At 49.7% G+C, this 14,658-nt stretch overlaps 1 protein-coding gene across 4 annotated transcripts in view; it reads left to right on the top strand.

Moving 5' to 3' along the window:
• The window catches only part of TPX2 (TPX2 microtubule nucleation factor), a 46,102-nt gene extending 41,298 nt beyond the window's left edge, over window positions 1–4,804 (top strand). For 3 of the 4 annotated variants that reach the window (XM_020807861.3, XM_020807862.3, XM_020807864.3), the window contains 2 exons: window positions 1,916–2,103; window positions 4,140–4,804. In XM_020807861.3, coding sequence (XP_020663520.3) covers window positions 1,916–2,103; window positions 4,140–4,250 — 299 coding nt within the window. In that variant the 3' untranslated portion in view covers window positions 4,251–4,804. The remainder of the gene's footprint in view (window positions 1–1,915; window positions 2,104–4,139) is intronic. The other variant, XM_020807863.3, reaches the window with a different exon arrangement.
• The last annotated feature ends 9,854 nt before the right edge of the window (window positions 4,805–14,658 follow it).

The raw sequence follows: 14,658 nt of genomic DNA, 5'->3' as shown, positions 1-14,658 counted from the left end.
GGTTGCCAGCCTCCACCCACTCCCGCCCTTGGCTTCTTGAGGCCAAAGAGGCCTGGATTATGGTTGCTCTTTAAAACTTCCAAGCCCATTCCAAAAGGGAAGAGAAACCTGTGCTTGTTTCTCAAGAGTAGTTTGAACATTATATAGCCACACGCACCTCATTGGATCTGTTTCCCATAACCTGCTCTTCAGGAAAAAGCTTGAAAGCACGGTAGTGCAGGGGGTTTTTAATCTGCAAGGCTGTAGCGTTCCTGTTCATGACAAAACACTCTTGCAGGTTTTTGGGGTGCAGAGCCGTGCTGGGAGGGAGCCGGGAAGCAGTTTCCCTTCTCCTGCTTACCCAGCACCCCCAACACAAACCAATCTTCACCGCTAGTAGCAAAGGAGGAAGGAGTAACCTGTGTGCCATCAGTTTTCAAAGAGACCATGTTGATCTGTTTCAGCATGCGTCCCAGAAGCAAAGCAAAGCAAAACTAGAAATGATGATAATCATCATGGTGGCACCTTTAAGGCAAAATGAATTTTAGCATGGACCTTCATGTATTCTGATCTCTTTCCTTGGCTAGTTAGGCAGAAGCACAACAAACTCCTCCTTCGTGAGACGGTTCCTTGCTTCTCCACTCCGAAAGGAATAGCGAAAAAGTTGTGGATGAGCTGCAGACAGTTTAGCTAATTGCTCTGCCTGTTGCCAGGAGGTCTGTGCAATCCACACTCAGTCTATCACCAGTGTTAAGAGCTGCCTTCTTCTGTATCCCTGGTCCCCATCCACACAACTGTGTACATCATGGACATAAATCTGTGGCTGAATGACAGTTGTTTGGGTTTGTGGGGGTTTTTTTGTTTGTTTGGTCTGAAGAGGTGGGTGGTAATCCGTGAGAGTTCCCAATGGAATAAATCCACTAGGCCTAAATGGTTTGGAAGATGTATTCGTGAAGGCTTTCACGGCTGGGATCTAATGGTTGTTGTGGGTTTTTCGGGCTCTTTGGCCGTGTTCTGAAGGTTCTTCCTAATGTTTTGCCATGTGGCCGGCATCTTCAGAGGACAGCACTCTGTGCTCGCTTGGAAGATGTTTGTCTTTCGTTCATTGGTTTTCATTTTTTAAAATTTTTTCTTTTTATACTTGCTGTGGGCCATCAGCAGTGAGAGCCAAGGCCATTCAGCGCATCATCTGTAATTTGGTGGTACCTAGGAGCAGGCTAGCAGTTTGAAAGCATGTAAAAATGCGAGTAGATAAATAGGTACCATCTCGGTGGGAAGGTCACGGCATTCCGTGTCTAGTCACGCTGGCCATGTGACCACGGAAACGGTCTACGGACAAACGCTGGCTCTATGGCTTTGAGACGGGGCACCGCCCCATAGAGTCGGACACGACTGGACTAAAGGTCAAGGGGAACCTTTACCTGACCTAGGAGCACACTAAGCCCTATGCCATGGCACCCTATAGTAGCTGGTGACTTCTTCTGGATACCTTTGGTCTGATTTGGCAGGTCTCCTCTAGCACTCTTTTTAAAAAAACTCTGCCTCATTCACTCGCATTCTGCCAACTCCTGCGACATTGCTGGAACCAGTTGTATTGGCTCTTGCCTTTCCATTGGATCATTTCAGCAATGTGGAGAGGGGGGATCTGCTGCTTGGGTAACAGCCTATCCTCCATATTACCTTACCCAGGCTTCATGCTCTGCAGAGGACACTCCTCGATTCAGAGCATGCTACCATAGTCTCTTGAGACTGAAGGATGCCTATGCTATGCTATGCCTCATTCACTTCATAAAATTCTAATGCAAGCAACTTAGCACAGAAACACATGGGGGCTAGATTTGTTTTCCTGTCCTGCGGCAATATGGCTGTGCTCGATATGTCTTTTTTTCTGCCTTACCACATCTGTGTTGTGTCCTCCCTCTGTTTCTGAACTCAGAGGACCTTTCTGGTTTCGCAGCTCCAGAAAGCTTTGAGCTGGCCACCGAGCGGCGGGCCCGAGAACGGCAGGAGTTTGAGAAGCGGCTGGCGGAACTTGAAGCCGAGAAGGCGAGGCTGCAAGAGGCGGCGAGGCGGATTGAGGAACAGCGAGAGAAAGAGGAGAGGGCCAGGCTCCGAGAAGAGCTGGTAAATCTGCCCCAGATTTGGGCCCTGGGTGTAGAGGAATGAATGTCAGCCTTGACCATAAAAGCCCAGTGGGCCGGAAGCAATGCTCACTGTGGATGCATGTCCTGCCTGAGAATGTTTTGCATCAATTGAGGGGCAATATAGCAAGTCGATCGACCTTTGAGTGGTGGGATTCAGTGGTGAAAGGACCCTCCCTCATCACAGGGGTTGGAAATGTTGCTTTTTTGAACTCCAGCTTCCACAGTCATCTTGCCAGCATGGCCGGTGTCCATAAAGTCGGGTGGTTGCTGGCAGTTGTAGTCTTAACAAGTGCTGGCTCAATAGCAGAGGTTCGGCCTGGCGAAGTGCGCCTTTTCCAGCTGCTGTTTCTGGCATCTGACTGCAGGACGGTTGGAACTTGCAGAGCCAGGAGTCATAGGTGAACACACCAGAGGAGATAAGCGCCCTCTCCAGGCGTTATTCAACCCATCACTACAGGGAAGAGACCCTGATCTCAGCCCACCCCATCCATCATCACGTTCCTCCCAGGTTCAGCGCTGAGTCTGAGGAGGAGAAAACCCGACTCCCATGCAAGCTCTACGTAAAAGAGAAGAACCTTTTGAACTTTTTAAGTTCTTGCTAAATGTATCGCTCGCTTACAACCAGGGGTTTCTCCCCTTCAGACGTAGCACCAGCTAGAAAATAACAGTCAGAGGATAGAGCTGCTTCTCCCAATGCTTGTTCCTACAAACAGCATTTATAGCACTTAAAAAGGGCTGCATCTGGGGCTGGTGAGCGGACCCGGTATAAAGCCCCACCTTGTTTCCCTTCCTTTGGTGCTTGTGATCTTTCCCCTGTCTCGGGTCAAGATACGTCTTGAGCCTTGCTCCTAAGATCCCTTGGTGGGTAATGCTGGGCTTCATATGACTCTGTTGGTGCTGCATGTGCCAATAGGCAGCCTGAATGGGGAAATCTACCAGTTCAAGCTGACACAGCACCAGAACTGGAGCAAGAAGCAGTGGGGAGTCTGGCCATGCTGGACGGGGAGGAGGGCTGACTCCACATAACCCCAGGGCCCTTTCCTGAATAAAGTAAGCATCATTGGGCAATGGCACCCTCCATTATACGAAGCTGCCCTGTCTAAGAATCCAATGGCTGAATGTGATACTGAGCAGACTGCAGTCCCTAGAAGCCCGTGCTCTGTGCCTTTACCCAGTTAGGTGTTTTCCAACACCAGGCTCCCAGCCCTGACTCTCTGAACCTTCTGTGTGTCTGTCTTCATCCCAGTCCCAGTGACTTGAATGCGTAGTCCAGCCAGAGGTTTGCAAGTCTGTGTTTGGACTGCAGTTCCCAGAAGCCTGGGAGTCGCAGTCCCAAGAATGCAGATCTGCCCACTTTGGTTGTCTCGTCAGCCTTTGTTCTGGTCTTCAGTGGCCTCTCACCCTCAGTGATCCTCCTGCCCGGAGCCTCTGAGTGCTGAAGTGTGAAACCCCAGGAGGGCCAGGGGTGGGAAGCTAGTGGTGTGGTCCATCATGCCCGCCCTGCTCTGTGGCCGTGGTTGTGATGGCCGTGATATTACTCAGCAGGACCACAGCTGTAAAGCCTTAGGCAGCCAGGACAGCGGCAGCCTAGTGAAGGTCCCTGGGGACAGGTGTTGCTCCTGAGTATGGCCAACGGGTGTCGGAGGTGGACTAGGTGAGGCCGGCACTAGACTCTGGCTTGAGAACCGATCCCGGAGAACACTGTGGTGGTCATACTGCCGTGGCCATAGAGGGGCACGGGTGGAAATAGGTTGGGAAGGGCTCCTGGGTCAAGAGTTGGCTGGCCTGGTGAGCTTGTGAAGGCCCCCCAGGCTGGACCTCTGGCCTGACCAGTTCAGGGGTCTTGCGTGGCAGGTCTGACACCTTTGAAAGCCAGTTGTATTACGAGGCATGGAAAGCTGCCCTCTTCTAAAGCATCCTTGATCTTTAGGGTATCCATCCCTTTCTCCTGGAGGTGGGGAAAACTCAGCGCCTCTCATCTCGGTGGCTGGAGCCCGTCTTCCTCTCTCTTTTCAGGTGCACAAAGCCAACCCCATCCGCAAGTATCAGAGCGTGGAGGTCAAGGCCAGCGACCAGCCCCTCACCGTCCCCAGGTCCCCTAACTTCTCCGACCGATTTCAACGCTGACGGAGGCCATGAAGGGTGCAGATCCACCACCCCAGCACGGGCAAGGAGGCCTTCCTGCTTACCTTCAGGCTGCCTTCTGACCAGCCTTTTATGTACAGACTTTTTAAAAAAAAAAAAACCCACCACTTGGTGGTTTCAGTTCCTTCTTAATTTCCCGAAGTAAAGGACTAGACTGTGTTTGGACCCCGGTCACTTCCAGAGATTCTCTGCCTTTTTCTAGAGTGGCTCCCTCTTTTTGGAGGGGCTTGTCCTTGTGCACTGACGATGGTCGACTTGAACAAGAATAAAAATGTTACTACCGGGAATGTTTCTCGCTGCCCCTTGGAGTGGAGGAGGAGGTTTCCTTTTCCTCTTTACTTTCCTGAGAGTGCCCCCCCCCAGCGGCCTTTTGCCCAGCCCCAGCCCCTCCGTAAATATAGCCGCTCTTGGCTTGCAGTGGCCAAGCCAAGGTCTCCTCCTGCTATTTGAACGGCTTCTCTTCCTCGTCCGGATTCAGTCCCTGCTCCTGCTTGGAGTCTGTATTCCAAATAAACTTTTATATCGCATGACATGAATCTAATAGAGTCAGGCTGGTCTCTCTCTGTGCAGGAGGCATGTAGGAGAGGAAACAGAGAAGGGTTTTTTAAATTGCATTTTTATTTTTAGGTTTAGCCTAGCTGGGGGATGGAGGTGAGCCCAGGGGTAGCTTTGATGAATTCCTCTTTGGAGGAGGAGGAGGAGGAGGAGAAAAGTTTCAGCCAGAAGTTGGCAGTGCATGATTTCCAGAAGCTTTTGATGTCAAGGATGTAAACAGCCGTGTGTGTGTGGGGGGGGGGGGGTTAACATGCAATAATGCTTTCTGTACACTTGGATGTGTTTGTTGGTTTATTTATCCCATTTCTTTATAACATATCTCACTTTCCTCCCAGTCAGCTCCAGGTGGCATATATGCCGCCCTTCCCCTCTTTATTTATGTATGTATATAATTTATATTCATATATGTATATGCATTTCTACCCCATATTACAGTTTTAAAAAGCAAGCACTGAAAACTAAAAATGCAATAAATTACAGAATTAAAAAACATACTAAATATTATCAAAGTATTTAAAAATACTGGATAAAACTCATTTTAAAACATTTAAAAAGAAAAGGGATACAACCCCCCCCCACTAAAATTCTTTCCTTAACAGCAGATTAGTTACAGTGGGGTCTCAACTTACGAACTTAATCCGTATTGGAAGGCAGTTCTCAGGTCGAAAAGTTCGTAAGTCGAATCTTTCCCATAGGAATGCATTGAAAACCATTTAATCCGTATCTGCTCTTTTCGTCCATAGAAACTAATGGGAAGCTGCTATTCCGCCTTCTGCCACTAGAGGGGGATATTTTTTTCCTTTTAACCTAAGATGACTTAGCTTTTAAAAAAGGGGGGAAAAAAGAGTTTGTAACTTGAATCTAAGTTCGCAAGTCGAGTCCATATATTCCTATGAGAGCGGTTCGTAAGTCGAAATGTTCATATGTCGAGCCGTTCGTAAGTCGAGACCCCACTGTACTAAAAGCCTGACTTTTTTTAAAAAAAGTTCTTAGGTGCGTCTAATCTCAATCACTTTGCAAGCAAAGGACTTGCCTTCCTGCATGTGGACCAGCTCATGTTTTTTAGCATGTCTGTTAGTTACTTGGAGCAGCCAGGGAGCCGTCAGGCTTCCAGTAGTCGGCTGAGGCACAAGAAGAACCCTCTGGTTCAAGATCAGCATCTTCTCTATTCAAGCATCCTTTTCCCCAGATGCCCCAATGGGCAGCCTGGGGAGTAAGGCCCCCAGGAACATTCTTCTGATCTTCCACCACAGGTAAGAAGGCATATCATACCTGTGCTGCTATTCTTACTGTTTGCATTTATGCCTCACCTGTCCGTCAGCGATCCTTTCCACACTTGGCTCACATGGCAATCCCATGAAGTGGGTTGAGCAGCGAAACAATAACTGGCCCAAGGTCACTGGGTAAGCTGCCCGGCAGCGTGGGGATCTGAACCCGGATCGCCTCACTCCAGCCCAGCAAGAAAACATCCGGAGTCCACATGAGCTGGTTGACAAAATGACCTTTCCAGCAAATTACAGTCCTAATCCAGGAGGAGATAACCATTTGGTGCCTGACAGATGTTTCTGGACCAGAACTCCTATAGTCCCCTTCCTGCAAGTGTGGCAAAGGGTCAGAGGTGGTCCATGGCATGTCTCTTAAAAGGCCTGAGCAGAGATCTCTCCTCCTAAGTGTACCTTTAAAAAAAAGAAAAGGCCTTTTGCCTGCAAGCCTTGCTCCTCCCCGAGCCCAGCTAAACCCTTACCAGTGTTGCCCTCATGAGCTGTATAATATACGCCAGGAGTGAGTGGGAAACAAGGCATCGTTTTCCAGTCCTTTGACTGCCACTCCTATGGGGCCTGGCCAGTACACCTTGCAAAGTAAAATTTGGGGAGGTGTCTGAGCCTCTTGCTGGCTTCCATCACCCACCCCCGTGTCTGAGGCTCCCTTTTGAAAGGGCATTGAGCCATTTTCACTGCCTGTAGTGGCAGAAACGGGACACGAAGCTCCCTCATACAGGTATACCAATAAGATGCCTTTGATGACACATCCTGGAATCTCCCGCCAGGCGGGAGGACTCTTGAGAGTCGTTTTCCAAGCTTTTGTCATGGTGTTTCCCCGACGACACCCTTATGGCTCTCTTGGTCTCCTTAGTCAAGGGACAGAGCAGAAGGGACCAGAATATGCTTCTGGACTTGCTTTGCACCAAGGGGATAGACGTTTCTGCACTCCAGAGCCAGTAGATGCAGTGTCACCCTTAAACCAGGTGGGAGAAGACCCGTGGCGTCTGCCTCTAAAGCCGAGACACCTAGGATACTACGGAGCAGCCATTCCTAGGACCAGGTGGGCTGCTGATGCTGTGGCTTTCTCTAGCGTGCCAAGAGGGGACAGGCCAAGCGAGGGGTGGGTGAGGATGAGGGCTTCTGCCTCGTTCTCCCCATCCGCCCTCCGTAGTTGTCAAAATGTTCTTGGCATTTTCCTCCTCAACCAGGGAAGTCCCCCCCCCCCCTCCAAAATGCTGATGGAAGGAGCTGAGAGACTCTGGTCACTACATCATAGCTGGGCTCTCCAGTTACAGGGCTGGTGGCAGTTGGGAGGTCCAGGTAAGAATCTCCTTTCCAGCTTGGAAGGAACCCGCTGCCCCGGTGGAGGGGCTGGATTTAGTCACCGGGATTGAGTTTCCCTGGGACACAGGGCCTTGGCAGCCCGTCCTGCGTTCTCAGGCCCATGGAAAGAGCGGAAAGGTTAAAGGGTGTTCTGCTAGAGACCGTGACGACAGCATCGCCGGGGCAACGGGCATGCTTGACTCCAGGCCAGTTTTCCCAGGAGACTCTGTGTACTGGTCCGAGCTGCTGGCTGGAGCCCAGAGTCCACCCTACACTCTGTGTGTGTGTGTTTGAGAGAGAGAGAGTGAGGGTGTGCATTCCTGTTTTCCCTCTCCAGGGTGGATAACATCACACACAGTTATGCTCTTAAAGTCTGGGTACATGTGTTCATCTGCTGTTTGTTTTGTTTTTGAAGGCCAGCTTCTGTGTTAAAACACCTGGCGATGAGTCCTGGAGTCCTCCATGTTTCTCTGGCAGACAGCTGATCCAGAGCTTCAGAAAACTCCTTTTTTTCCTTCTGGAATACGTCTTTCCAAGTTGCCCCTGGACATGCTGGCTGAGCCGGGTTTGGAACACCATCACCCAAAAAGTGAACCCTTCCCAACACAGCCCTCCTTTCCCCCACAATCTGAAAACCTCCAGAATCAGTGCCCCGGCGGATATGGATCAGCAGCCGGTGGAGCTGCTGTAACAGGGGATTTGTGTGATCCCTGTTAACAGTCTGGCTGTGACATTTTGGACCCGCTGAAGTTTCCAAACACTTTCCAAAGGCAGCCCCGCATGAGAGTGCATTGCAGTAATCCACCTGCTTTTTCAGAGGGAGCGAATTTATTTAATGGTGGCGCTGCTGCTTCCTTCTTATTAAAAGTCCAAACCAAAGATTTTTCAGCCCTGTTTAACAGTCAGTGTTGATGCTTCCTTAGTACAGAACCAGGGCTTCCTTCTAGGCTTTGCCCAGCCCTCTGCTGCCCGACGGGTGCTGTAACAGTGACCCCCCCGCCCGCTCGCCGGCCTGCCTAACTTCTTTAGCTTTACGAAAGCCGACACTAACGAGACAATTGCATGTGTGCTGTTGTTGGCTGCCTGAAACTGACAGCACGGCCCGATTAGGGCTAATGAGGTGAGTGGCATAGTCTCCGGGTGTTAACGTGCTGCTATGGGCCGGACAACAATGTCCGATGAATCACCGTTTCCTTTCTTAGCTCAAGGAAGAGCAGGAAAAAGACGCCGGGAAGCTGTGATCTATGCGGCTTGTCATCCACCTCCCTCTTCTCTGCTTCCCCCCAAAGAAGAATTCGCCACACCCAATTCTTCTAATTAAACCGGTTTATTGTTTAACATGGCTTCTTTGAATTTTTTGGCCTTGTTTGTCATCATCCAACTTCAACAACAAATCATAAGTTTTACATAATTAAAACTGGGTATCTCTTCACGGTAAGACAACAGGGAATAACTGTTCACTTCTTGGTTCAATTTGGGTCTGGCACCCGTCAACTCTGGTGTGTTCGCAGCCCACTTCACGTTTGTGGGTGGGGCGTTGGAATTCCCTGCAGTTCTCCCCTTCTTGAGCCATATATCTTTCTCTGTTGGGCTTTGAAGGGGCTGGGAGTCCCTATACGTTTTTGCCTTTCTGTTGTTCTCTCTTCACCCACACCCCATATTCCTTCCTTTGTGTTTGCTCGTCAGTCTCACCTCAATGGGGTGGCTTTCTATACATTTGTCGCCTCCATTCCCTTTCGGTATACTCATGAGGCACCTTGAACTCTACCCACTCTCCTCCCCGAGGATCTTCCTGGATCAACTCTGTTGAGCACGCCAGGCCCTCCTGTCTTCCACTGCCTCCCAGAGTTGGGTCAAATTCATGTTGGTCACTTTGATTACACTGTCCAGCCATCTTGTCCTCTGTTGTCCCCTTCTCCTCTTGCTTTCACACTTTCCCAACATCAGGGTCTTTTCCAGGGAGTCTACTCTTCTCATTAGATGGCCAAAGTACTGCAGCCTCAGCTTCAGGATCTGTCCTTCCAGGGAGCACTCAGGCTTGATTAATTCAGAATGGATAGGTTTGATCTCCTTGCAGTCCAGGGGACTCTCAAGAGTCTCCTCCAGCACCACAGTTCAAAAGCATCAACTGTACTAGCTCTTTTTCTCTCTTCCCCAACATTCTTCTGCCTCTTCCCCTCCTCCCCTCTCCTTCTTATCCTCTTCCTTTCCCACCTAATTTGCACCCCACTTCAGCTTTTATTTCTAGTTGACTTAATTTCTTTTCTATCATTCCTATCTCTTGTGCTTCTGCCTTTATTTGAGAGGCAGACAGTACCCTCTCCGGATCCTGAGCGAGGTGTCTTGTTGTCTCACAGAAGCCTCCATGCAGATGCCCAAATGCATTCAGCTCTGGCTGCAAAGGGGGAGCCGGCAGCTTGAAGGCAAGGGAGCCCGTTTCTGTGGCTGGTAGTCCATCAGACTGCATTGCCAACTTGTCAAACCTTTGGCTTAGGGATGGGGAACGTCACAAAAGGGTCCTATTACGTACTTCAAAGGCTCTGGTTGGAGTCCAACTTGTGCCATCAGAGGACAACAGAGTGCTTTGAAAAGCTCCTTCTTTGGACTAGGACACACACAATGCTTCACCCCTACTGGCTGTGGGTTTCTGGGCAATGCAGTCTAAAAAAGGAACTTTTTCCAACCCCTGTGGGTTACATGGATTACGAGATTGACGCAGGATCAGGGAGCTTTTTCTGTCTGAATTCTTTCCAGTACCATTAAGCCTATTAAATTGTTTGCTTCCTTGCTATTCCTACGTCACTTTTTGGAACAAACCTACTCTCCAGAGCTCAACCCTGGGTGCTCCCTGGAAGGACAGATCCTTTGGCCATCTGATGAGAAGAGAAGACTCCCTGGAAAAGACCCTGATGTTGGTAAAGTGCAAAGGCAAGAGGAGAAGGGGATGACAGAGGACGAGATGGATGGACGGGGTCATCGAAGTGACCAACATGAATTTGACCCAACTCCGGGAGGCAGTGGAAGACAGGAGGGACTGGTGTGGTCCATGGGGTCACAAAGAGTCGGACACGACTAAACAATAACGACACTCCAGAGCAGCTTGTGATAATGCTGTTGCTGCTGCTGCTGTTCTGTGCCATAAAGTCCCCTCCAATGTGCGACGACCCTCCGAAGGAGCGATCTCCAACATAAAGTCAGAAGCAACTTGATCGCGCACAACATGTTAACGATGAAGGTAGCCAACTTTTGTATCACCAAGAAAGGAAGGTTTTTTTTTTAAAAAAAAGGACAGTGAGTTGTGTAAACTTGCTAATTCATTTGGACTGATGCCAAATTAGAAAGGATGTTTCTAGTTTAAATAGAATTGGAGCACATCTCTCACGCAAATGGGAACAACCTACGGCTCAATGACTTTTGTGGCTGCTCTCTGTGCTTTCCAGGTGCTGCAACGTGCGGACGGCCTCTGGCCATGCCCCTCCTTTGTCTCTCTGTGTGTATTTTTTTAAAAAAATCTTTAAATCAAGGTTGAGCTCCCCAGCCTTTCCAAGGCAGGTTTCTCTTGTGGGTTCTCCTCTACCACAGAGTGTGTGTGGCCACCCCACCTGGGAGCCACGGCGGCCTTCCTCACCCGCCCGCCGTTGCTGCGCGTCCCTTTGGCCCCGGCCAGGCCAGCTGCTCACTCAAAAGCCCTTCCAGCCCCTCTGATCCTTGGCACGCTTATTGATGGAGCAAATCCGACGGCCGGCACGAGAGCGAAGGAGGAAGCGGAGGGATGACTCGCTTAATTAGGCCGGAGCTGGCAGCCTGACAGGACGGGGATCTGGCTCGCCAAGCTGCACGTGGGCACTTTGTTAGAAGAGACAGAATCCCACCCGGTTCCTGGCGAGATGTGCCTCCAACCGCCTTCCCCTCTGGAACAGGGTGGGAAACGGCCGACATGAAAGTTTTATCAAATGCTTCTTGTTGTGTATCTGTTGAGTATAGGTTAAACTTTAATTTCAGTTTTTAGTCTATGTTTATTGCTTATTTTTATAGTATCGTGATGTTTATGTACTTATTATTTAAGGCTGTTATTGTCTTGTCTTGCTGCGAACCGCCCAGAGTGGCCTTGTAGCCAGATGGGTGGTGTGCAAATTAGACGAGCAGACAGACTTGGAATTCATCCACCCTCCCTTTTTTTCTAGTGAAAAAAAAAACTTGTTTTCAATAGGGACTCGGACTTGGGACTTGGGAGCCGAGGACTTGCCAATCTTCCTGTCTCAGGTTTCCCCCAGCCACCCTCCTTCCACTGGTCCGCCTTGCCACAACACGGCTGCTTAAGCCCCCAACTCTGCCTTCTTCTCGGCCAGGGCCCGTGCCCATCATCCACCAGAAAGGCCGGCACACCTCTTCTCGACTCCTGTTTTCCCCGATGAAGATAAGGACAAGTCTTTGCCCAACCAGGCCCTGCCTGAGTGAAACCTATTTCCCCCCCCCCCCTTGCCCGGAATTGGTCTGTTGCCAAGACCTATTTCGGTCCTCCGCTTTTCCTGCCAAGAGCAGCAAAACACACCGTGCCTGACATTTTGCAAACAAGGAGTCTCTTCCTGGGCAGGCGTTAATGGCTGATCTGCTGAGGGGCGGGTAGGGTGGCCGCCTCTAGGCTGGGTTTTCCTCCTGCTCTGTGTTGCATGTGTGCGTCCAGAGAAAGCCCAGGTTCCTCACCTGGGAGAACATGTGAGCTCTGGAACTGCCCACAGGAAGCATCCTCTCATCTGGTGTATTCTGCTTGGAGCCATATGCTCAACTTGTTGCAGAACTTGAGCGTTCCGTTCTTTGTAGGAGTGCAAGAACCTGCCTGTTTGGCTGACATCAAAGACTGTCATCTTCGGTGGTGCCTTTGGAAGGCCTGGAACCGGGCATGAACGCAATTCATTTGGAATTGGGCATGAAAGCACTCGTACTTGAAAGGCTGTCCTACAGAGGAGGAGCAGGATCTGTTCTCCATCATCCCAGGAGACGTAACCATGGGCTCAAGCGGCAGGAAGCCAGATTTAGGCTGAATATTAGGAAAAACTTCCTAACTGTTAGAGCAGTACGACAGTGGAACCAGTTACCTCGAGAGCTGGTGAGCTCTCCAACAGTGGAGACATTCAAGAGAAATTTAGACCACCACTTGGCAGATCCCCTTTCATTTGGATTCTTGCCTTGAGCAGGGGGTTGGACTTGATGGCCTTGTGGGTCCCTTCTAGCTCAATTATCCTATGATTCTATCATTTGAAATGTGGCACTGAAGAAAGTTTCCCGGTTAATGTGGGCCTCACAAAACCGTTAAGTGCCTTTCTGTATCATATGAAAGGCAAACTCTTACTAGAAGCAAGAAAGATTAAACTCAGGCTAGCTCATGAGATGTACTTATGAGACATATCACGAGAAGAAAATATTCATTGTCATTTCCAATGATGCTAGGGAGAGTTTACAGTAGTAGGAAAGTTGAAATGGATTGATTCAGTAAAGGAAGCCATGGCTTTTAGTCCACAAAAACCGCCTAGAGTCCTGATCCGACCAGATAGGCGGGATATAAATAAAATACATAAATAAAATAAATAAAAACCAAGAGGGACAGTTAATGACAGCATATAAGGCCAAAACGAAAGAAATATAAAAAAATAAAGAAGGGGGAAATGTTGTGGCACCTTAAAGACTAGCTGATATATTTTAACGCGAGCTTTCATGGACAAGCCCACTTCCTCAGACATACGAGTACAGTACAGGGCAAATATTTACACATCTATACAGTACATGGCCCCAAAGCAAAGAGTCTATAAAGCATAGGCTGATCTTCTGAAATTCCTAGGTGAGCTCCAGTATCCAGCCGATATTTGTACTATGATCTCTAGTGCCTCTAGCTTTTCAGGATCCTGCCTGAACCGGTAAAAAAAACCCTCCTTAAATGTTTCACCTACCTTGAAAGTGCTATTAAGGTCACTATGCGTTGGTTACAACTTGGTGGCAAGCAGCAATAACAATAATTTTAAACTGCCATGATTTTTGAATTTGCACATATACAGTACTTAAAAATAACACCTATGCAGTATGTATATTTGACCTTTCCACTGGCAAACTATGCTCAAGGAGGTTTGGGCTTTTTTTAAAAGACAAAATGTAAGAGGTCTCCCCCTTTTCTATGATGTATTATTCCTACATCAGAAAAACTATGAAATGAAAACATGCCTCAAGTCTTGATTGCTCTAATAATTTAGATGGTACCAGATCAGAAGCTGGGAGGCAGTGGAAGACAGGAGGGCTTTGGCGTGCTCTGGTCCATGGGGTCATGAAGAGTCAGACATGACTTAACGACTAAACAGATCAGAAGGTGACAAATCTCATCAAGCGACTCAGACAGAGAACCAACCAACACCCTCCTCCAAATGCAGCCAGCTCTGCTGTGTTTTCCAGTGGTCTAATCTCAATCTCTCTCTCTCTCTCTCTCACACACACACACACACACACTTGCCAATAAAAAGACAAAAGAGGTAGGATTGTTGACCTCTAGCAGATGTTGACCTCTAGCAGTTGGAAGGAGGCACGCCCAGAGCAGCGACTCCTTCAGAGTTACAGCGGGGCACACTCCCTGTGGTGTGGACCCTTTAGGCTTCTAGGTGTCTTCAGAGATTTATCGGATGCTGGCTCTCGCTCACTCTGCTCTTCTTCCCCATCCGAATCGCCCCTTTTTCCTTCCTGGTCTTAATATAGCCCCCTTGTCTGCCTGCCTGGCATGGCCCTGAGCCAAAGCATCTGCAAAGCATGCTCCTCTTGGCACCGCACAAAAGGTTAAACAATGGGGATTCTGCTTGGGGAGGCTGGCCTCCCTCCAGGCCCGCCATGGGTCCCCCGCCCTGCCTAGGCAAGGGCCCGGAATAACTCGGCGAAGAAGCCCCAGCTCCCAGCTGGGGGGCTGGCGCGTTGGGTGGCAAGGTGAGGCGCGAAGGCTGCCTGGGCAGGACTCCTTTGGAGAGGGGGAAGCAGGAGGGTTCACGAAGGCTGGCTGGGGTCGCCCAGTTTCTGTTTGTTTGAATTCCCTTCTCCGGCTTCTCCTCCTCCTCCTCCTCCAAGCAGGAGGGACAGCCGGGAGCAGCAGAATGGCGTGTTCCTTGACCCGAGGCCAAGAGGAACAGGTGGCCCGAAAGGCAGGGAGCGCAACAAGCTCATAACCGCCTGAGTCCTGGGGTAAAAGATACTGTCCCTCTCCCGGCACTTAATCCGGCTCC

Source organism: Pogona vitticeps, chromosome 4 (genome assembly GCF_051106095.1).
Source record: "Pogona vitticeps strain Pit_001003342236 chromosome 4, PviZW2.1, whole genome shotgun sequence".
NCBI lineage: Eukaryota > Metazoa > Chordata > Lepidosauria > Squamata > Agamidae > Pogona > Pogona vitticeps.
This window is presented reverse-complemented; position numbering and strand designations above follow the sequence as displayed.